At 39.9% G+C, this 22,561-nt stretch overlaps 1 protein-coding gene across 1 annotated transcript in view; it reads right to left on the bottom strand.

Moving 5' to 3' along the window:
* The window catches only part of DENND5A (DENN domain containing 5A), an 83,313-nt gene that overhangs the window by 33,184 nt on the left and 27,568 nt on the right, over positions 1-22,561 (bottom strand). The window contains exons 2-7 of the mRNA XM_046685168.1: positions 22,010-22,081; positions 21,134-21,243; positions 18,761-19,418; positions 6,282-6,469; positions 1,606-1,923; positions 222-437 (exon numbers count right to left, since the gene is read on the bottom strand). Coding sequence (XP_046541124.1) covers positions 222-437; positions 1,606-1,923; positions 6,282-6,469; positions 18,761-19,418; positions 21,134-21,243; positions 22,010-22,081 — 1,562 coding nt within the window. The remainder of the gene's footprint in view (positions 1-221; positions 438-1,605; positions 1,924-6,281; positions 6,470-18,760; positions 19,419-21,133; positions 21,244-22,009; positions 22,082-22,561) is intronic.

Here is a 22,561-nt window from a genome sequence, read left to right as displayed (position 1 = left end):
GTCTAAGAGAGCTCTCTGACGGAAGGTAAATCACCTGACGGTAATAACCAGCACAGTGCCCTAACGCAACAAAACCTTATATTTTATCAACATCAAAAGGACCATGAACTTGTTTCCACCATATAATATTATGGGGAAAAAAACCTCATCTTCAGTTAAATCTTCTAGAGGGTCTGGCATGTTCTCATTCTTTACCACCTCCCCAGTAGGATTATACTCACTTTATCGAAGTTTTGCATCTGCTCCCTGTTAGTAAACCAGGATTCCTTATCCTGGCTGGGCTGAATGACAAACACCTCATAATCTGCAAACATCTGAGTGAAACGATTTGCAAAAACTTCCCGGATCTGAATGTTTAGCTGATAAATCCTGAGTTCTTCTTCATCACACTGAATTTTCAGATCCTTATTGCTGCTGGGGTCTTCACGCACTTCCAGCTACAAAAAGGAAACAGTTGAAAACACATAAACTTTTCCTTTTATCACAAAGAAATGCAACTCATCTGTTTTTTTCCCCAGTGGTCACTTACTTTGCAGCAAATGGAGAAAATAAACAAAAGAGAAAAAAACAGAAAGGAAAAAAAGAAAGAAAGGGATTCTGACATGGAGAAGAGGTAAATGAGGACGTTCCACTTGCAGATATCTAGCAACTTAATGAAAGTAGAGATAAGACCATTATGGGCAGAGAGAGATTCAGCAATAGAGGAAAAGGGGGCTGGCTACTTATCTCAAGGGTCAGGGGAAGGAGGGAATCTGGGAAGTCAATGAGAAAATGATAAAAAGGTCTGATTTTTCTCCCCCATATCACTGTCCTTATCTTTCTCCCTAAGAATTTTTCCTTCCTGTGTCTTTCTTAACCTTTTTAATCTCTAAATATTTCTGTGCTCCTCTTTAACTGGCCATGGTTTTTAAAAAATATCTGCTCTACTAGCTAAATAAAGCAAGGAAATGAAATGCTTCATACTTTACTAAAAAATTAGCTCAACAAAATGATTACATTGGCCCGTTTTGTTCATATGTAATTTACAAAAGCAACTGAACAGTGAGAAGGCAGGGGAGGGTGAAGAGATGGGTAAAAAACTACAGAAAACAGATAGTCTCATCAAAGTTAGGAAATGGAAAGCTAAGTACATCCCCAGAAAAAGCACAGGACTACAATTCAAGAGGACCAGGTTCTAGCCTCAGATCAGCCACTGATTAGGCATTTAATGGAGGCTCTCAAGCTTCAGTTTCTTGAGGTGTAAAACAAGGTTAATAATACCTGCTCTCTATGCTTTAGGTTGCTATGAAATTCACAGGACAATGGATCTGAAAGAGGTCTGAACACAAAGATTAGCTGCATCATCCCTCCAAGTCACTCTGCAGTAGCGTTCACACAGATGACAGCAGGCTCTCCTTGATGCCCTAGTGAGAAGCTACCTAGATTTAGATTAGGTAGCATTTACTGGATAACGTTTGCCAGAGCTGAATCCAGAGCCTCCCATACAAGAGCATTCTTTCACTGTTCACAAATATGCCTTGCCCTGAACTGAATGCTTTCTCATTCCACACTTTATTTCACCAGGGCAGCACCTGAGCACAGACCAAACCTGTCACAGCATCTTACCTTTTCCAGGCTCACCCCAGTCCTCCTGACTAAGGCTTGCAGCCGGGCGATAGTTTCATTCTCCTTGAGGAGCTCGTAGGAATGCAAAGGGGAGCCTGCGATGTTCCCGTTCCTCTTGTCAGAGACAAGCTCAGAGGCGCGGAGCCTCTTCAGCTTGGAGGCACTCTCACTGCAATGAAGGTTCCCTTCAGGGGGAATGCCAAATGCGATGAGAATCTCAGAGACTTCCTGAACAAACTCCAATTTGTTGGGAAACTGAGGCAAGTCCTCTGGCAGCTCAATGAAGTGGTTGTCAATGTCCACAAAGCAGAGGTTGGCCTGGCAGTCAAAACAGGAAGAGTGTGAACAACTCTAGAGCATTAAGGAAGAAACTTTAGAAAGGATAATGAACAGGAGAGGAAAAAGAAAACATCTGAAACGGGCATGTATGGGGTATGGCATGAAGACGATGGGGCTCAGGAAGCAGACAGCCTTGAGTTCCAATCTTCCCCTGACACTGTCTAGCTGTATGTCGGGAAAGTTGCTTAACCTCTCTGATTGCTTCCTCAGTTGTAAAGTGGAAATAAATAGATAAAAACACTTATCTTAGACAGTGTAAGTATTATGTGATGCCACAGATGTTTAACATATAGCACAAGTTTCACATATAGTAAATGCTCATAAAATGCTTGTTGAACTCACAAATTCCTACATTAGCGAAAAGAACACTAGGAGTGAGTCAAAAAGTCTATCCAGGGGCCAGCCCTGTGGCCGAGTGGTTAAAGTTCCACACACTCTGCTTCAGCCACCCAGGTTCACAGATTTGGGTCCCAGGCAAGGAACTACTCCACTCATCAGCCATACTGTGGAGGGCATCCTACATGTAAGGTAGAGGAATATTGGCACAGATGTTAGCTCAGGGCTAATCTTCCTCAAAAAATTTAAAAAAAGAAGAAGACTGGCAACAGATGTTAGCTCAGGGCCAATCTTCTTCACACACACACACAAGATAGTAAAGACAGAATTAAATCATCTGGTCATGAAGATCACCTGCCTCAGAAGGCCTGTCCATACAGCCAAAAGAACAAAGCACTGTGACGCACCAGAGGCACACAACGCAATCATTTACCCCGACGGTTCTCTTCTCTTTAGAGGAAAAAAAGCAGTTTGTCCAAGAGGAAACATAGAGGCAGCTAAAAATAACCGTATCCACTCAACAGTGCCTGGTTGGCTTTTCTCCCACTGCTGTGAGCCAAATATAGAATGTTTGTAAAGAATTTTATAAACTCCAAAGGCTATGTCCACAGATAGTGTAGATATACTCCTGGTCAGAGGTGGCTAGAGGAGAGAAAGCAGCTCAGGCACACTTCAGAGATGGGCTAGATTAAGACAGGAGCCTCTGAGTAGACACCACTAGCCATTCTTTGTTGAGTTGGGCTGAAGGAGGTAGGGATAAGAAGGCAGTGAAAAAGGAGGCCATTCAATTACTAGACTCATACAGTAGCCTCAGGCTGTCTCCTCCCCGCATGTGGAGGTCTCTGGCAAACAGAAGCAATTTGCAAACCCATCTCAAACTGCTCAAGTACTCCTTTCCTCAGCTGAGAAGTAGCCAACTCCTGCAAAACAGCGTCGGGGACAAGGAGCAGCCTGGAAGAGGCACTCAACCCAAGTGATCAGTTTTCCTCAGTTAACCTCCTGCCTTGTTGGGAAAGACCATGGGAAGACTTAGGTGCTCTGGGGTAATGACAACATGGATCCACAAAATCCCAAAAAGTCTCCCAAATCTCTCTCTGTAGGAGGTCACAATGCCCCTTCCCAGCCCTGAGTTCCTAACACCAAATCACAGCCAGCCTCGCCCCCTAGTCTATCTACACGTTCTTCTCTGAAGGGCTCAACACATGGATAACTAGGAAAAAGCTATTGAAAGAGTATCCTGAAAAGGGGGGAAGAAAGTAGGAAAGAAGGAAGGGCCCAAGACAGAAAAAAGCGACACCCCCTTCTTTATTCTAATATCCTCTGCTTGCTTCCCCTGACATAGCTGTGGACAAACTGCCTCCTTCCTACACGCACACAATGAAACCCGAAAGAGAAGCCCAGACAAAGGATGCCTCACAAAGGCAGCTCAGCACTCTCACTTGCTCAGGGCCAGCTGAGCTCATGTGTTGGTGTACAAAGGAACAAAGGGCTTTTCACAGACTTCTGATGCCCAAAGATGGCGCAGCAACTGAGGAATTCTGATTTAGGGGGTTGGGGAATGTCCCTCTGGAGAAAGCCCCTTTTATTAATCGAATTCGCCCTACCCACTATCCTGATAATACCCCCTTGCACAGGCCCAGGTGAATTTCCCAAGTCCTGCCTCAAAGCTTCCTTTTAGCAGCGTAAAGACACCACACGAAGTCCACCAAAATGTTGAAAGCAGTTATCTCTGGGTGGTAAAATTTGAAGCAATTTTTACTTTATGCTTTTGTGCATTGTTAGAATTTTTTATTATAAATGTATATCATTTCTGAGACATCCCAAAGTTGTCTTTCAGAGATATTATCACTTTCCATTCATTATGTGTACCTTTCATGGGGCTTCACTCCTTGAGAAAGTCAGTTCTTTTCTCCCCAGTCTAAAGTTTCCAAGGGGGATACACAGACTCAGATATCCCAGAGGTTATCTGCTAAAAATTAAGGTAGAGGAAATCCAGCTATGTAACTGCCCCCACAAACATGGGATCTTCAGAGGGACAATTTACATGAAGTGGGACTCTGCAACTCTAAGACTGCTTATTAAGTATACACAGGTATTCTACGGTCCCATTGCCACCATTCCTTCCCAAGTAGACCACAGGAGAGGCAAAGGATGCAGCAATGATGGGAAATATTGCAAAAGTGGAGGCCCCAGTACCTCAGAACAGCGTGAACTTTTGGTTTTCTCAGACTACCCGTGGTTTCTCAAACAGTCCCACTAAGAAAACTGCTAGTCTCCTAGCAGCCTCTTCATATACCCACATACATGAAGCATGCAAAGAATGATGCTGAGCGATCCTGCAGGAATAGAACTTGCCCCAAGTAAACAGCAAGCTGATGCCAAAGATGAAAATAAAACTGAGAATCGGGCTTCTTGCCTAGTGACTTATTAAATTATGCATGTAGCATGCCTCTTTGGCTTTCCACTTTCAATCATTTTTTGTTGTCATTCTTATTTTGACTTTACAAAATTATAATTAGGTTTACTAGGAAGAGGTGTTGATATTAAATATGCATGTTTTTAAAGCAAGCAATAAAAAGCTCCCCATTCTTCAATCTTTGATACCTACTCTTCATGTATATTTTTTGGTAGAATAGACAAATACACATAAAAACCCAATACGCCAACTCAATGGTTTAGATCTTTTATTCCTTAAGTCCTTATTTTGGGGTCCCACCCCAAAAAGCACAAAGCTATACAGAATCAAAGGAGCCAAGGGGGCGGAAATGAAAGAAGCTGCAAGGAAGACATTTTGATTCTAACACCAAAGGAGAGAGAAAGAGAGTAAAGAGATGCATTTGTCTATAATTTAATTATTACAGGTGTGATCTAATTATCAGGGGTTTCATCAAAGATGCTGCCCAAGCATGCCCAACAAGATGAGCACTGCTCAGATCCAATTCCATGATAATGTTCTCTTCTTTAGAGGTACCCTTACTCATATTCCTCAGTTAAACACAAATATCTCCCCCTCTGCAAAGAAATTTTGATGGAGAGAGGAAACAGTCATGTTGACTCTATGTATGTGTACTCCACAGCCTTCTTCCCAGGTCTTTCTAATGACTAAGAAATCTGAGTAGGAAAGCCCTTCCCCTAGCTGGTTTCATACCAGCCACAAAATGACATAAAAAGCTAGACCAGTTCTATTGGTAATTATAGGAAAATAAAAAGTAAAAATAAAACAATTTTATTTCAAATCATGCCTTAAATCTATGTTAGAACGAAGTAGGAAATAAACAAATAAATACAAATGATAAATCAATTCTTTTGATATCTGACACAATAGGAAAGAGGAGCAGGCCATCCTCACAGCAAGAAAAGAAAAACATTCTCTCAAGGCTTTCCTTATCTTGAAAAGAAATTTTCAAAGCTGGCTCAGTACCACAAGAATCACTATGATCAGGTCAACATTTACAGATCAACTGTAGCCTGTAAAAGAAAACCACTGATTTATTAATACAGCTCTGACTACTAAAGTAGTTATGAATCATATTATGTACAATTTTCTTAAAATAATAGGAAGCAGAAGGTAGAGAAGTAAAACACAATTTAACATGTATGATAACTACTGAAGCTGAGTGTTGAGAACACAGGGATTCATTATGCTATCCTTTTGCAGATGTTTAAAGTGTTACATAATAAAAAGATTTTTCTAACAAATGTCTTAAAATGTAAAATACTATGCTTGAAAAACTGTAATAAAAAGGCAATTCACAATAGTATAAACACAGCGATTACAATGCATGTATGTCAGGTGACAAAGATGACAAGTATTTCTGGAATGACAAGCTCAGCTAAATGTTCATTGTTTTAACTTTTCTCCTGGAAAGTTATTTATGTTCCCCCAAAATAAAAGAAAATAAACTTGAAAATACCACCCTGGGCTCATCCCAAAGCCCTTCTCTCCCCAGTCCTAGATTGGGACCAGGGGCATCAGCACTCAAGCTCCACATTTCTCTCACCTCTTGAGGCAGCTCCAGCTTTGACCGGTCATCCAGACCATTGGAATGCAAGCCCATTAGGTATGGAACAGGAGCATCTAAGAAATGTAGGAGAGAAGCCGGGAGAATAGGGACATAGACATGCTGCCACTGGAAAGGAAACATGAGGGCTGTAATTGTCTCCGCCACAGTCATCAGTCTCTGGTAATCTGGGTAAAAAAAAAACACACACACAAACCAGTCAAAACCGAGACACTTGCTTCCCCACATAGTAAGTTAAAACTTTCAACACAATGTCACATTTAGAAAGGATCAGGATAAACTTCAGGATACCTGAGCAAGGGTACGCTCAGAGTGTGATACCCTTGTGGGTGTCAGAAAGACAATCCAGAGACCTCAGTGGACCACAAGGTGAAATATACCCCCCTACACACAGGTCCCTGCTAGTAATAAAATTTAATATGGAAATACAATAGAAATCATAAATAGCACTTTGCTCCAAATACTAAACCAGAATGTTAAGTAGATTCCCTTAAGTAGAAAGGGGCTAGGGAACTGGAACAAAAAGAAAAGGAACAGTGGTCTGAGTCTCCGTTTAGCATGGAAGCCAAAACAGGCTTTTAATCACTCAGATATGTCTGTACTCTATAAGGAGCTGATGTGAGCTTCGCCTTCAAGATCAAGCCCAAGGAACCACCAAGCATGCAGAAGCTGGTTTTCCACACTAGCCAAGTCTGCCCTCCAGCTGTCAACCTCTCCTAATGGGAACAACACAAATGTGCCATTTAACACTTTGATAAAATGCTTCCCTAGAACTTGAAAGACCTGAAAGATTGCCTTTCATGACTCAAAACTCTTGTTCTATGGATGCAAAAATCCTCAACAAAATACTAGCATATCGAATACAACAATACATTAAAAAGATCATACATCAGGATCAAGTGGGTTTCATTCCAGGGATGCAGGGATGGTTCAACATCCGCAAACCTATTAATGTGATACACCACATTAACAAAATGAATAAAAAATCACATGATCATCTCAATAGATGCAGAGAAAGCATTTGACAAGATACAGCATCCGTTTATGATAAAAACTCTAAATAAAATGGGTATAGAAGGAAAATACCTCAACATAATAAAGGCCATATATGACAAACCCACGGCAAATATCATTCTCAATGGAGAAAAACTGAAAGCCATCCCTCTAAGAACAGGAACCAGACAGGATGTCCACTGTCACCACTCTTATTTAACATAGTGTTGAAAGTCCTAGTCAGAGCAATCAGGCAAGAAAAAGAAATAAAAGGGATCTATATTGGAAAAGAAGTGAAACTGTCACTCTTTGCAGACGACATGATTTTATATATAGACAACCCTAAAGAATCCACTAAAAACATTTTAGAAACAATAAATGAATATAGTCAAGTCGCGGGATACACAATCAACATACAAAAATTGGGTGCGCTTCTATACACTAACAACAAAGTAGCAGAAAGAGAAATTAAGAATACAATCCCAGGGGCTGGCCTGGTGGTGCAGCGGTTAAGGGCACATGTTCCACTTCTGGTGGCCCGGGGTTCGCCGGTTTGGATCCCAGGTGTGGACATGGCACCACTTGGCACACCATGCTGTGGTAGGCGTCCTACATATAAAGTAGAGGAAGACGGGCATAGATGTTAGCTCAGGGCCAGCATTCCACAGCAAAAAGAGGAGGATTGGCAGCATTTAGCTCAGGGCTAATCTCCCTCAAAAAAAAAGAATACAATCCCATTTACAATTGCAACAAAATACCTAGGAATAAACTTAACCAAAGAGGTGAAAGATCTGTATACGGAAAACTATGAAACATTGTTGAAAGAAATTGAAGATGACACAGAAATGGAAAGATATTCCACGCTCTTGGATTGGAAGAATTAACATTGTTAAAATGTCCATACTTCCTAAAGCAATCTATAGATTCAACGCAGTCCCTATCAGAGTCCCAACAACATTTTTCACAGAAACAGAACAAGGAATCCTAAAATTTACATGGAACAACGAAAGACCCTGAACAGCAAAAGGATTCCTGAGAAAAAAGAACAAAGCTGGAGGTATCACACTCCAATAATTCAAAAATATACTACAAAGCCATAGGAACCAAAAAAGCATGGTACTGGCACAAAAACAGACACAGAGATCAATGGAACAGAATCGAGAGCCCAGAAATAAACCTACACATTTACAGACAGCTTATATTTGACAAGGGAGTCAAGAGCATACAATGGAGAGAGAGTCTCTTCAATAAATGGTGTTGGGAAAACTGGACAGCCACATGCAAAAGAATGAAAGTAGACCATTACCTTACACCATGCACAAAAATCAACTCAAAATGGATCAAAAACTTGAATGTAAGACCCGAAACCATGAAACTTCTAGAAGAAAACATAGGCAGTACGCTCTTTGACATCGGTCTTAGCAGCATATTTTCAAGACCACGTCTGACCGGCCAAGGGAAACAAAAGAAAAAATGAACAAATGAGACTACGTCAAACTAAAAAGCTTCTGCACAGCAAAGGAAACCATCAACAAAACGAAAAGACAACCTAACAACTGGGAGAAGATATTTGCAAACCATATATTAGATAAAGGGTTAATATCCAAAATATACAAAGAACTCATACATCTCAACAACAAGAAAACCAACAACCGAATTAAAAAATGGGCAAAAGATCCGAACAGACATTTCTCCAAAGAAGATATACGGATGGCCAACAGGCATATGAAAAGATGCTCAACATCATTAGCTATCAGGGAAATGCAAATCAAAACTACAATGAGGTATCACCTCACTCCCTCAGAATGGCTATGATTAACAAGACAGGAAACAATAAGTGTTGGGGAGGATGTGGAGAGAAGGGAACCCTCGTACACTGCTGGTGGGAGTGCAAACTGGTGCAGCCACTATGGAAAGCAGTGTGGAGTATCCTCAGAAAATTAAGAATAGATCTACCATACGATCCAGCTATCCCACTGCTGGGTATTTATCTAAACACTTGAAAACACAAAGGCATAAAGATGCCTGCACTCCTATGTTCACTGCAGCACTATACACAATAGCCAAGACTTGGAAGCACCCTAGGTGCCCATCAAGGGATGAATGGATAAAGAAGATGTGGTATATATACTGAACGGAATGCTACTCAGCCATAAGAAATGATGAAATCTGGCCATTTGTGACAACACGGATGGTCCTTGAGGGTATTATGGTGAGTGAAATTAGTCAGAGGGAGAAAGTCAAATACCATACGATCTCCCTCATAAGCAGAAGATAAAAACAACAACAAACACATAGCAATGGAGAATGGATTAGTGGTTACCATGGGGGAGGTGGGGGAGGGCAAAAGGGGTGATTAGGTTCACATGTGAGGGGATGGACTATAATTAGTTTTTGGGTGGTAAACATGATATAATCTACACAGAATTTGAAATATATTACAATGTACATCTGAAAGCTATATATTGTCATAATCCAACGTTACTGCAATTAAAAAATAACAATAATAAAAATAAATAATAAGAAAACTTGTTTTAGGTCAGAGATCTTAGCTTGGAAGGGAAGGCTTGCGCTCAGAGTTTAGCTTTTCTTCAGAATGCAATTTCTAGACCTGTTTTATTAAAAAAAAATGAGTAATAAACACATTGGTGAAACCAATAAAATGAATCTGTTAAAGTCAAAATTTTAAAAACTACTATTCAAAAATGGTATGTTGGTTTCAGGCATTTAAGGACCAAGCAGGAACACAAATTTTAAAATCACGAGTAATATCCTCCTGGAATGGCTGATTTCAAACGAGCTTTCATAAGAGTTAAAGTGTTTTCATGTCCTAAAAACCCACCCCACCATTTAAACAAATCACAGCTTGGTTCATAAACGAGTTATAAGTAACAAAAAGCTTTCCAGGAAATGAGGAACAGCAAGTAGCAGTGAGCAGAAGCTGATACGTAGCAATTAGGCAGAAGCTCGTCCTACAATTGCTCATGAACAAAGCTTTGAAAACTGCCTAACGCCTCGCTCCTGGCTAAGCAAAGAGCAAGACCTGGAAATAAGGGGGTTTTTCTGTTTGTTTGTTTTTTTAACTAGTAAGCAAATAAAAAATTAATGACTAAAACGTCATCATCTCAAACATTCTGAGCGCACTACAGGAAAGTGCTTCGAATGCTTCTTTGGGGAAACTAAGGCGCTTGACAAATTAGTCATGTACCTATCAGTGGGTAAAACTGAGCTCAGAGATCTGATTGCCTGTAATTAAAAAAATACAACTGGTTTAGCAGAAGGACAAAAGAACATGAGCTTTTCATATTCACTAAAGATGGGGTCAGACGCTAAGAGTTCAACGAGAGAGTGTATCTCATTCTTCACTGCACCCACACGGCATTGTCATTCCCATATTACAAACTATTTAGTGAGGACCCCCTCCATTGAAGCAACAACAAAAACACTTCCCAAACCACAAAAAAAAAACCCCACTATTTCAAGGACTAGATATTCTATGTAGTAATTCAGAAGAAAAAGTATTTAGTCCTACATGAAAGTAAGCAACAACTGAGTAACAAAATCTAGACCATTGCAAGCTCTACCTTCTGCCTGTTCTGCAATTCCTCACTTCCATGGGGCATCTATACAGTTTTGCTTATCTGTTTTCTGCTGAAACCCTTCTGCTCTACAAGCACTCTAACAATTATTATTATGAAGAATTCTAATGATTCTCCTGATGAGAACTCAGTTCTTGTATTTTTCCGTTTTTTTCTAGATATGAATGTCTGTAAATAATCTACTCAAGAGCAATAATCTTGAGAATCTCAAACATCACAAGAACTTATTTCAAAATTCAAAATTAAGATCAATCAAAAGAATGTGAAAGCGTGGGAGAAAGCCTTCAAGTGATATTTTAAAGCTGAAGATCTAGTCTTACTACGTCCCTATACTGGCTCTTAAACACATATTTTGAATAAACATTACAATGAAAAATCGCATCCCCCTTTTTCACTGTACACACACACGCACACCATTTGTGGATATAAGAAAAAAGGCAGGCAGTACCAGAGGTCTTTCAAGCATGAGAAAACCAAAAAGCTTCTCCTTCCCTTACCCCAAGTCAATAAAGCAGGTGCTTTATGCGGCTGGCATTCCTGGCACATCTGCTCAGGGACAGTGACACCTCACAGAGGGTGAACCGACCCTCTGGAATAGAGGAGTCTCTGAAATGCCTGTCATAAGGCTCGCTGGGCTCTGGACCACTCCTCACGGCACCTAGCTGCAGAGTCTGGGAACACCTACTCTACAACCATAAAACAGCCTGCCAGAGTCTGAAGGAAGGAGCTTTCTTTGCTCCATAAAGCAAGGTTTTTCAACAGTACAGAAATCTAGTCCTGGTTTTTCCCTACTTCTCAGCATAAATCTAATCTAGCATCTGAAACTCAGCCCATTTATTTCTACTAAAGTGGATAACTTTATTTGCCTCAGATTGAAATCCCTGAAGAATTCCTCATGATGTACTTGAAATTATGAGTTTCTCAGAAACAAAACATGTTTAGGGGGCCGGCCTCATGGCCGAGTGGTTAAGTTCACATGCTCCGCTTTAGCGGCCCACGGTTTCGCTGGTTTGGATCCTGGGCACGGACTTGGCACCGCTCATCAGACCATGCTGAGGCGGCATCCCACACAGCACAACCAGAAGGATCTACAACTAGAATATACAACTAGGTACTGGGGGGATTTGGGGAGAAGAATGAAAAAAAAAAAAAATATTGGCAACAGATGTTAGCTCAGGTGCCAATCTTTAAAAAGAAAAAAAAGTTTGGAGGTGAGAGAGAATTGCCTCTTTCAAGACCAGACTGCTTTCCATTCATGTGGTTTGGTTTTTACAGATACTGGAAATTTGGAATTTTAAGGCCTCTCTGGTCTGAGTTGTGGGTTTCTTTTTCTCTACATTTTTATATTTTAAAAAAGCAACATCCCACCTTCAAGAACGGCCTAAGAAACAATGTCTCAGGGATCCAGCAATCTGTGGTACCCACACTAGGATGCCAACCTCCAAGAGCTATAAGCAACAGGACTTTCTATACATTTTCTATACATTTCTATACACTTTCTATACACAAGTGCAAACAACGAAACCAGTATCTCCTTTGCTATTTCCTGCTTCTGTGCTCATCATTCCAAGAAGGTGAAACCAATAAATAGGAAGCAGCTGAAGGTCATCTGCACCCAAAGTGTTTCAGCCAATCAAAATCAACTAGGGACATTTCAGCTCCAGGCAACTGTCTGGGTTCTCTCACAGCTCCCATAATGTCTAATGAGCAATTACTTTTAACAAAAGGAGATAATGCAAAGCATAGTGGGATTACAATCCCCAGGGTGGTGAGGAGGGAGAAATCAGCACATTTTCAAGACTTGTCTCTGTGCAGAGAAAGACATTAGACTTGGGATCACTCTACAGATAAGTCTACTCCTAAACAAACTACAGAGTAGTTCCTGCACGTCAGAAACTAAATTATAAACTGTCCTGACATACTTGCACTTCCGTGAAAACCCTACAAACAAGGGTGTTTCTCATGTACTCTTTGTGTTTAAGAAACAAATAATCTCTATGTCCTGAGATCTCCAAAATACATTATTAAATGAAAGAAGTACAAAACAATGATTAGTATGCTCCCATTTGCGTTGTTTGTAAAAAGCATATATGTTGTGCATGCATGACTATGTCTGGAAGAAAACAGGAAACAGTGGTAATCTCCCTGAAGGAGAACCAGGGGCCAGAGGTAGAAGTTTTACGCTTAACTAGACATCCTTTTGTAATGTGTTAAATTTCTACCCTATGACTGAAATGTTTTCCAAGCTTTAATATATGAATTTAAACCATATACGTATAGTATATTAAAATTAATTTTAATTATTAATAAATTTAATATAACATATACCATAGTATATACATATAATTTAAAGAATATTAAAATTAATACATGTATACTCAACATTTAACATAAATAGTGCATTGTTCAAAAATATTTGAGAGGAGGGCATTAAAAAAATTAAGAGATTATTTCACAGGGGTAGAATTCTAGGTCAAAAAGAAAGGGAAACTTACAACTTTCTCCACATTGTTTGTTCACATATTATTTACTTGTTTTAAAAAACTATTATTTTCATTACGGATACACAAGAAACTGGATCTCTGGCTACCACTGGAGGGAGCGAGGAAAAGAGATTTCATTTTATTCCCTTCAGAAGTGTTCTGACTGTGCACCTTGAGGACGCAGGACTTTTGCAGTAAACAACTAATGGATGGGGGCTGGCCCCGTGGCCGAGTGGTTGGGTTTGCGCGCTCCGCTGCAGGCGGCCCAGTGTTTCGTTGGTTCGAGTCCTGGGTGCGGACGTGGCACTGCTCATCGGACCACGCTGAGGCAGCGTCCCACGTGCCACAACTAGAAGAACCCACAACGAAGAATACACAACTATGTACCGGGGGGCTTTGAGGATAAAAAGGAAAAAATAAAATCTTTAAAAAAAACAAAAAAAACTAATGGATGCTTAAGAAGAGTCGGTGGCATCTGTTCCCAAGCTTGTCTGTGCTGGTTGAACTTATTACTGGACCATACAATTTAACCAAATATTACGTAAATAAATGGTAAAATATGAAGCAAAAGAAAGATCGTTTCTCTGAAAACAAAATTAAATGCTTTAAAAGGACTCAGTAATGCAAAGTTGCTAAAAAAATACTGTAAGTGAATTAGGCATATTGTGAGGCAATTAAGTGCAAAAGAACAGGGAAAACTGCAAAAATCTACAGGTATGCTCCACTCTGATTCTTCTGCAAGGTTCTTTAAGCTCTCCTTCCACTTTAAAAAAAAAAAAAGGTATCTAGAAAACCTAAGGGATGAATTATGGGTGCAGTTTATGCGAGAAAAACAATGCAGACATCTGATTAGTGAACCCATAATCAAAGGAAATGTCTAAACCCTTCATCAAAAGATTGGTGACTATACAAGTCATATATTTTAAGTTAAAATAAAATGTTCAATGGATGTATGTATCATTTTTAGGATTCCCAGACTTGAATGACCTTTTCAATTCTCCAATCCACTATCCTACTAAGTGACATCAGATAAAGAACTTCTGCTCTATAAATAATTTTAAAACAAGCACTAAAAATATGCTGTTAAAGAAAAAACGCTCTTTATATGGACCAAAGAACAAATAAGTAGTTAAAAAAAGGATCTACACAAATTTTTAAAAAACATTGCTTAAAACTGGTAGTTCAGTCACCCCAAGGGTTACACTCCTAGAATCTTACAATTTCACCTGCATTCCTTTTCCCTAAGTGATGCCTCTCCTCTATTCAGAGAGCAGGACATGCAGTGGGCAACACCAGCTGTGAGTGGCGATGGCATGTTTTTGGAGGATCAGAGGAATTTTCGTCCATGTTAAGGCCTTCGAATCGTAAAAAAAAAAAAAAAAACGTACTTCAAGAAAACCAACCTGAGGGGCTGGCCCGGTGGCGCAGCCGTTAAGTTCGCACGTTCCGCTTCTCGGTGGCCCGGGGTTCGCCGGTTTGGATCCCGGGCGTGGACATGGCACCACTTGGCACGCCATGCTATGGTTGGTGTCCCACATATAAAGCAGAGGAAGATGGGCACGGATGTTAGCTCAGGGCCAGTCTTCCTCAGTAAAAAGAGGAGGACTGGCAGTAGTTAGCTCAGGGCTAACCTTCCAGAAAAAAAGGAAAGAAAACCAACCTGAACTGTTTAAAGTACTCTATTAATAATAGAGACATAACCTACAGCCAATAAAAGGCCACTCCATTTTAGCCTCAGTCACACTCAACAATGCCCAGGAAGTTTTTGGCAAAAGCTTTTTCTTGCCCATGCTAAGCATGACTTGAGGTCCTGAGTTCAATTTGATTCTACACACAAACCTTCTCAATTGCCTTCAAACCTCTTAAAATTCTTATTATGGGTACAATAATCCATATTCTGGGAAATATAAGAAGGAGCTCTGATGGAAAAATGTCACCTTTCATATTTTTGGTTTTAATTCTCCTTTTCCCTCCTCTCAACATCACCAAGGCATCACAGGTACCTATATGCTACTATGCCTTCTAATGCCACGTCTGGTTTGGTTTCTTCCTCTCTGTTCCAAACTAGACAGTCTTCACTATTCAGCTAAGTCTCTGTTTCAGAGTATTTTTGCCAAGCTCCAGTCAAGACAGAGTAACTAAGAAGCAACATGACTTGTTCAAGTCTATACTTCACCCAGAGACAGGAGTCTGAAACTTCACATTTTTAAAACCAGAAGTTGCAAAGTGAAGCCCTCAGGAACCACATTCAGCCAACAAATTCTTTTGGTTTGGCCTGGGGTGTGTAACAAAAACACTGTTGCCAATGTTTAAAAATCAGAGATTTCATGTAAAAAATCTGAGTTCTCATGAAAAACTGGAAGATCTAGAAACATTAGGCCAGCATTCTCACAAGGAATTAACTGGAACTAATTAGTGGCTGTCCACTTCAGATGGGGTATGTGCTCTTCAATTCAACATAGTCTCCGTTATTTCACCTTCAAACTATATCCAGAATCCAAACATTTCATACCACTTCACTGTTACCTCCTCAGTCATGGCCAACATCCTCTCTCACCTGGATTATGCAATGGCCTCCTAACTGAACTCTTTGCTCTCCTCCACACCCTCTTTGGGGACAGACTCATAATACAGTAGCTGGAGTATTCCTGTTATAAGCATAAGTTATTCATTCATTTGACAAACATTTATTGAGCACCCATTATATGCCAACCACTCTTCCCATGCTTGGACTACATCAGTGAACAAAAGGCAAAAGCTCTGCCCGCATATAGGTTAAACACCATTCCTCTGCCCATGGACCACATCTGGAACAAACTGAGCATGAAAATAAACAATCATAGTAATGTATTACAACTTAGTGAAGAAAATAAAAATCTATGAGTCCATACAATAATAAACAAACAAACAAGCGAGAACAGAATGTTCTCCCTTATAGTAAAATGCCAATTAATAAAGTTAGAAAATCACCATTTTGTAACCATCATAGTAATAACTGATTCAGACTAGAATCATCAATGGATGTCAAAGCTATTAGGTAAAACTCTGAAGAGGAACAATATATTTAGAATTTCAAAGTGTCTGCCCACAAGTCACTTAATTAATTACAAAGGGAAAAAGGATAATTTTCCAGTTAAGAAACTCAGCAGACATAATTTTAACCAAGTGATCAAATAAACATTACCAAAAATAGGACAAACTGATCTCATGTGCCTTCTGTAATGATAACAGACATTATGTGATTCTTGACATAATGCACTGAGAGAATCACAACATCAATTCTGTGACATTCTAGCCAAAAATGTGTAACTTGAATCTAACCATGAGGAAACATTAGACAAACCCAAATTGAAAGATATTCTACAAAATATCTTGCCTGTACTCTTAAAAAATGTCAATGTCATGAAAGACATGAGGAATTGACAGAAAGCAATGCATGTTACTGGACTAGAGCCTGGATCAGGAATTATAAGAAAAATTATCATAATGGACATTATTAGACAATGGTGAAACTTGATTACTATATTTTATCATTGTTAAATTTCCTGAATTTGATAATCATACTATGATTATGTAAGAAAATGTCCTTATTCTTACAAAATAAAAGCTGAAGCATTTAGGAGTCAGGGGACATGGTCTGCAATGACTCTCAATGGTTCAGTTATGCTCACACACATAGAGAGACAGAGAGAATGATAAAACAAACATGGCCAAATGTTAACAATTGGTGAATTGTGGAAAAACGTACAAGAGTTCTTTGAATGCTTCTTGCAACTGTTCCATAAACCAGAAATTATTTCAAAATAAAAAGTCAAAAAACTTAAAACCTCCAAAGATTACGCATCTCAGAGTAACAAAGTCCTTACAATGGCCTACAAGACTCTGTATGGTCTGCCCTCCTGAAAGTCTCTAACAACATCTGCTGCTACACTCTTGCTCTTTCGCTCCATTCCAACCACCCAGCTTCTTGAACACAGCCAGGTACATTCTTGTCTCAGAACCATTGTACCTCCTGTGCCTTTTACGTGAATTACTTTTCCTATAGAGATTAACATGGGCCACTCAGAGAGGCCTAAACTAATCACTCTACTAAAAACTGGAACTTCCTTCCCCAAATACCATCCTATTCCTTTTTTTTTTGGAAGATTAGCCCTGAGCTAACATCTGCTGCCAATCCTCCTCTTTTTGCTGAAGAAGACTGGCCCTGAGCTAACATCTGTGCCCATCTTCCTTTACTTTATATGTGGGACGCCTACCATAGCATTGTTTGCCAAGCAGTGCCATGTCTGCACCCGGGATCCGAACTGGCGAACCCAGGGCCGCTGAAGCAGAATGTGCAAACTTAACCGCTGTGCCACTGGGCCAGCCCCACCTATTCCCTGTTTTTTTTGTTTTTTTTTTTTTAAGATTTTATTTTTTTCCTTTTTCTCCCCAAAGCCCCCCAGTACATAGTTGTATATTCTTCGTTGTGGGTCCTTCTAGTTGTGGCATGTGGGACGCGGCCTCAGCGTGCTTTGATGAGCAGTGCCATGTCCGCGCCCAGGATTCGAACCAATGAAACACTGGGCCGCCTGCAGCGGAGCGCGCGAACTTAACCACTCAGCCACGGGGCCAGCCCCGCACCTATTCCCTGTTTTATTTTTCTCCGCAGACCTTATTACCATCTTACATACTATAAATTTATTTAGTTAATCACCTCTCTTTCCCCACTAAAATATACGTTCCATTATAGGAAGGATTATCTGTTTTGTCTACCACTGTATCTCAAGCCCCTGGAAAACAGCAGGCTCTCAATAAATATGTACTGAATGAACGAATTTTATGTTACTTGTCAGGCTCACTTAATAAACACTTGTTTCCTTCTGATCTACTTTACTATTTTGTCCAAATCTGCTGCTCACATCCATTTAACCTCTCTTGTTTAATAAAACAATTGAGTTATAAGAAACAAACAACAGAAAGCAGCAATACATCCTCTCTTTCTCAAATATATTTTTGCAAAAATATGAAGGGTCATCGTTTGTGAATCCTCAATTTTACTATCAGGCTGAGAAAGGGGCAGAGATAACTTTGCAGAATGATAGGACAGATCTGATGGAAAGTGAGCTTTCCATGACCATCCCCTTCTGCCCCTCTTTTCAGCATCAATCAGAAGGGACGTCAGGGGGCAGGGTTTCCCTCCCAGACTGGAGTACCTAGCAAAAGGCCATGATGAGAGCCCTCTCATGTTTCATCAGTTTGCCATCCACCACCTACTCGCAAAAGATCTGGGTTTTGCTCAAACTGTAACAGCCCTTGACCTTGATAGTCAGCCACACGGTATCTGATATGGAAAGAAGGGAGGCCCTATGCAGGGAAAAAGCCCTAGTAAGCACTGACTTACGCTGTGAGTAGAGCAGGATTTGAAACTCCAGAAGGGCACAAGTAAAAAGTTGAAACACATTCTCAACCCCAAGCAGTTCAAAGACCTCTTTGACAGGAAAGTCGAATAGAGGAAGCTCATTAGTACTTGGTCTCTGGCAGATTATTGGCCCATAGACCCCGGAAAACTTCAAGGACCGGCCAGGAGGCGGGAGTGGCACCTCGTAGAGTACGTTGTATATGTAGCTCTCAAGGGGCAGTGGAGGGGGCTGAGGTGAAGTGACCGCCTGGTAAAGTTGTTCCAGCACACTCCGACATGCTTTCATGAAGGACATGGGCGTGATGAGGCAGATGCACTTAGAGACGTAGAGTGTGTCCCGGCTAATGTCGTATGAGTTAAAGCGCTGCAGCTTGGTCCCAGGAGTGCCTTCACCATCCTCCATGCCACTGTGGTCTCGGCCATCAGCAGGGGGAGCATGTAGGACATCATACTCAGCATTATGCATGTGGTAGAGGGTCTGCATTGCACTGCAGATCTGCTTGCTAGTCACCTCCTCATAAAATGTGAGGGCAAATCCAAATGTCCGAGAGCCATCCTCTCTTGTGATAATAAAGGCATGGAACTGGGGCTCCCTGGGATCAGCCTGGGTCTTGAATGCCAGCCCTTTGGGCATGCATAGCTGCAAAAAAAACAAGGAAACAAGTGGTAAGAACACTCACTGATGATCCTCTTTTCAGAACATTATCACTACTTATTTACTTACAGAGCACCTACTGTGCTGGGTGTTTGGGATACAAGATCAACAGGGCAAAATATCTGCCCTAGAGATCTCCGAACGGGAGATACAAGACATCGTACATATCTTACAAGACATGTAAGACATACAAGCAAATAAAATTATAATTTCTGTTATCAGGCTATAGAGAAATATAAACAAAGCTCTAGGGGAACACAGAACAGACAACCCAGCCTGGGAACATCAGAAAAGGCTTTCTAGATGAGGTTATGTTAGAATTCATCAGGTAGATAAGGGAAAGACAGGTATTTCAGGGGCAGGAAGAAAATGCACAAAGATGAGGAGGTAAAAGAAAGCTAGGAGAATTCAGGTAGGTGATTAAGCATGATAGCATGTATTAGGAGATGATGCTAGAAATATATCTAAAAACCAGACAGATGCAACTTGCCACCTAAAAATAAAATAAAGTTTTAGACCCTATCAGCTCACAAAACTCTGTCATCAATAAAACCTTCTCTTTTCATAGAAAAAAGGGTGCTCATTTCATACAAAGCAAGGAGATGACATAATCAGGATAAAGACGCACTTTTTTCACTTTAACTCAGATGGGTTATATAAAGAGACTTAGACAGCTAATCAAATTGACCTGAATCAATCAGTCCCCATTTTCTAGTTTTACACAAAGCTGGCTTATACAAATGAATTACCAGCAGCCTGGGTTAACAAATACGAGGACCTACATTATGTTATACCCATTAGCCTTGAACTTGACTTCCCAAAGCCTAGCTGTTTCTAGAATATAGTACGTTAGAACAAAATAAACACTGGACTAGGAGTCAAAAACCTTGAGGTTCTCTAAGATTCAGTTTCCTCATCTGCGAAATGAAGATACTATAGTTTACTCCATCTCCTTCACAGGGTTATTGCATGCATCAAACAAGATCATCCTCTAAAAACTATAAAAAGCTATTAAAAACTAATAGAGGCAGTAAAAAGATTCGGTTAAGAGCAGAGCTCTGGAACCAGACTACAATGTTCAAACTCCAGCTCAACTGCTTCTTAGCCATGTGACCTTGAACACATTACACAACCTTTTTGGATCTTAGTTCCCTCACTTGTATAATATGTGTGTCTATGCCTGTGTGTGTATTTATTTAATATTATCTACAAAGAGTATTCTGAGGATTAAATGAGTTAATTCATGTAAAATGCTTATCACAGTACCTAGCACAAGGTGAATACTCACTAAAGGTTAGCTGACTCCTAACAGTATTCTCCTACATGAGATTCTTTAAAACGATGAAACAAAAATACCCATTTCTGCCATATTACTCAGGTATATACAATGCAGACTGAGAGAAAACTGCTTTAAAGCTCACTCATTATGTAATCTCAATGCTATAAGCAACCAATAGCTCAGTACCAACCAATAGCTCACTGACCCATTACTATGTATTTGTCTGACACAACAGAAACCCATTGTGACTTTTAGTATATCTGATATATTAATCAAAATGCAGAATCATGAACAATATGCACGCAACCCCTTCTTCAAAAATTGTTGGTACTGGTGGAAACTGCTACCACAGTCTGAACTCACAATCCTACCATAAACTACTCTGTAAATTATCTCATACTTGTAGCTAACAAATACTAACCATTCCCACTGCATCTTGGTCAAAGAGATTCCATTCTACATTCTCGGGATATCGTGCAAGGACCTTAGACTTGAACGTTCGTCTCAACGGTGTCTGCTCAAAATTTTCTCCTGCAAGAAAAAGAATGAAGCAAATCATCTCTAATTCCCTTGAAATCATGGGGTTATGAATGTCTGAGCTTGGTAGTCCAGCAAGGTACAGAAATAAAGGCAAAGGAGTTAGTATGCCAATCATCTAAGAATAGGAAAGGTATTAAAGTTATTAGGTAAGGAAAGAAGCTGAAAAAGTTTAGCATGGTTAATATTGGACACCACTACCAATCTTTACTTTTCTTTAAAATGAAATTATTACTACAAACCCAATGCTGAATCTTCTTGGAAGAGAAGGGAGAAAGCACAGGAATGATAAGGGATTATATCCGTCTTTTTTTTTCCCCTGAAAGCCACATTCAGTTTGCTTAAAGTCAACTGATATCATAGAAGCATACATGATTTTAAATTCAGAATAAAACATGCATTTCTATGATTTCTGAAAAAATACAAAGGGACTAAAAGATTCAAGAACACTGAGAAAGCAGATTTCAGAGTAAATCGAATGAGCTATTCTGTCAATTCAGAATCATTTGAAATTTCTGAAATTCTCCCGTTTCCCTCTTCGCCCTCCTAAAAAGCATTAGAGTATAGTGAAATAAGAACATTAAAGTGAAAAGAGGAAGAACCAAAGAACCACCACTTAGAGGAATACAAATGTGAAAAATCTACCAGTCAAAAAAGGCACAAGAAGGTTAGAAGGTCAAGGGTACAAAATGCCACTGGAGAGACCTATGTAAGAGCCACCAGAAAGCTTTGGGTGTTCTCAGTTTTGTTTTGTGTTTACCTTCAGTCGTACTGGAAATGAAAGGGCTGGCACCATCCCTGGCTTTAGAAGCCTGTATGTACTGGCATAATGCTATGTGATAAATGAAATAACAGAGTATTACAATAAAGCAGCATTATTCAAACTTTTTTGACCATGACTCCAACATGAAACAAATTTTACATCATGAAGCAACACACACACACACAATATATATATTTAAATTTACCTAAAACAAAAATGTCACAATAATACTTACCCTTAGAATGTGTGACGCCCTCCTCATAACTTCTACTCTATATCATTAAAACCAAATATGCTAATTACAGACCTACTAATGGTCACAATTCACAGTTTGAAAAACATTACAATACAGTATATAGGATGAAGGGCTCAACAGATAACAAATTACTATAATGCCACTAGTGCTTTATCCAAAAGTATACTGCCCCAAATATTACTTTTCCTAAGAGGTTAGGGAATGGAGGACAAATTAAATGCAGCTAAATATTTCAAACAAATAAATTAGTAGGAAACATGGAAAAATATGTGGGAAACACGATCAGGGACAAT

Source organism: Equus quagga, chromosome 14 (genome assembly GCF_021613505.1).
Source record: "Equus quagga isolate Etosha38 chromosome 14, UCLA_HA_Equagga_1.0, whole genome shotgun sequence".
NCBI lineage: Eukaryota > Metazoa > Chordata > Mammalia > Perissodactyla > Equidae > Equus > Equus quagga.
Note: the sequence above shows the minus strand (reverse complement) of the source record. Positions and strands in the feature narration are given on the sequence as shown.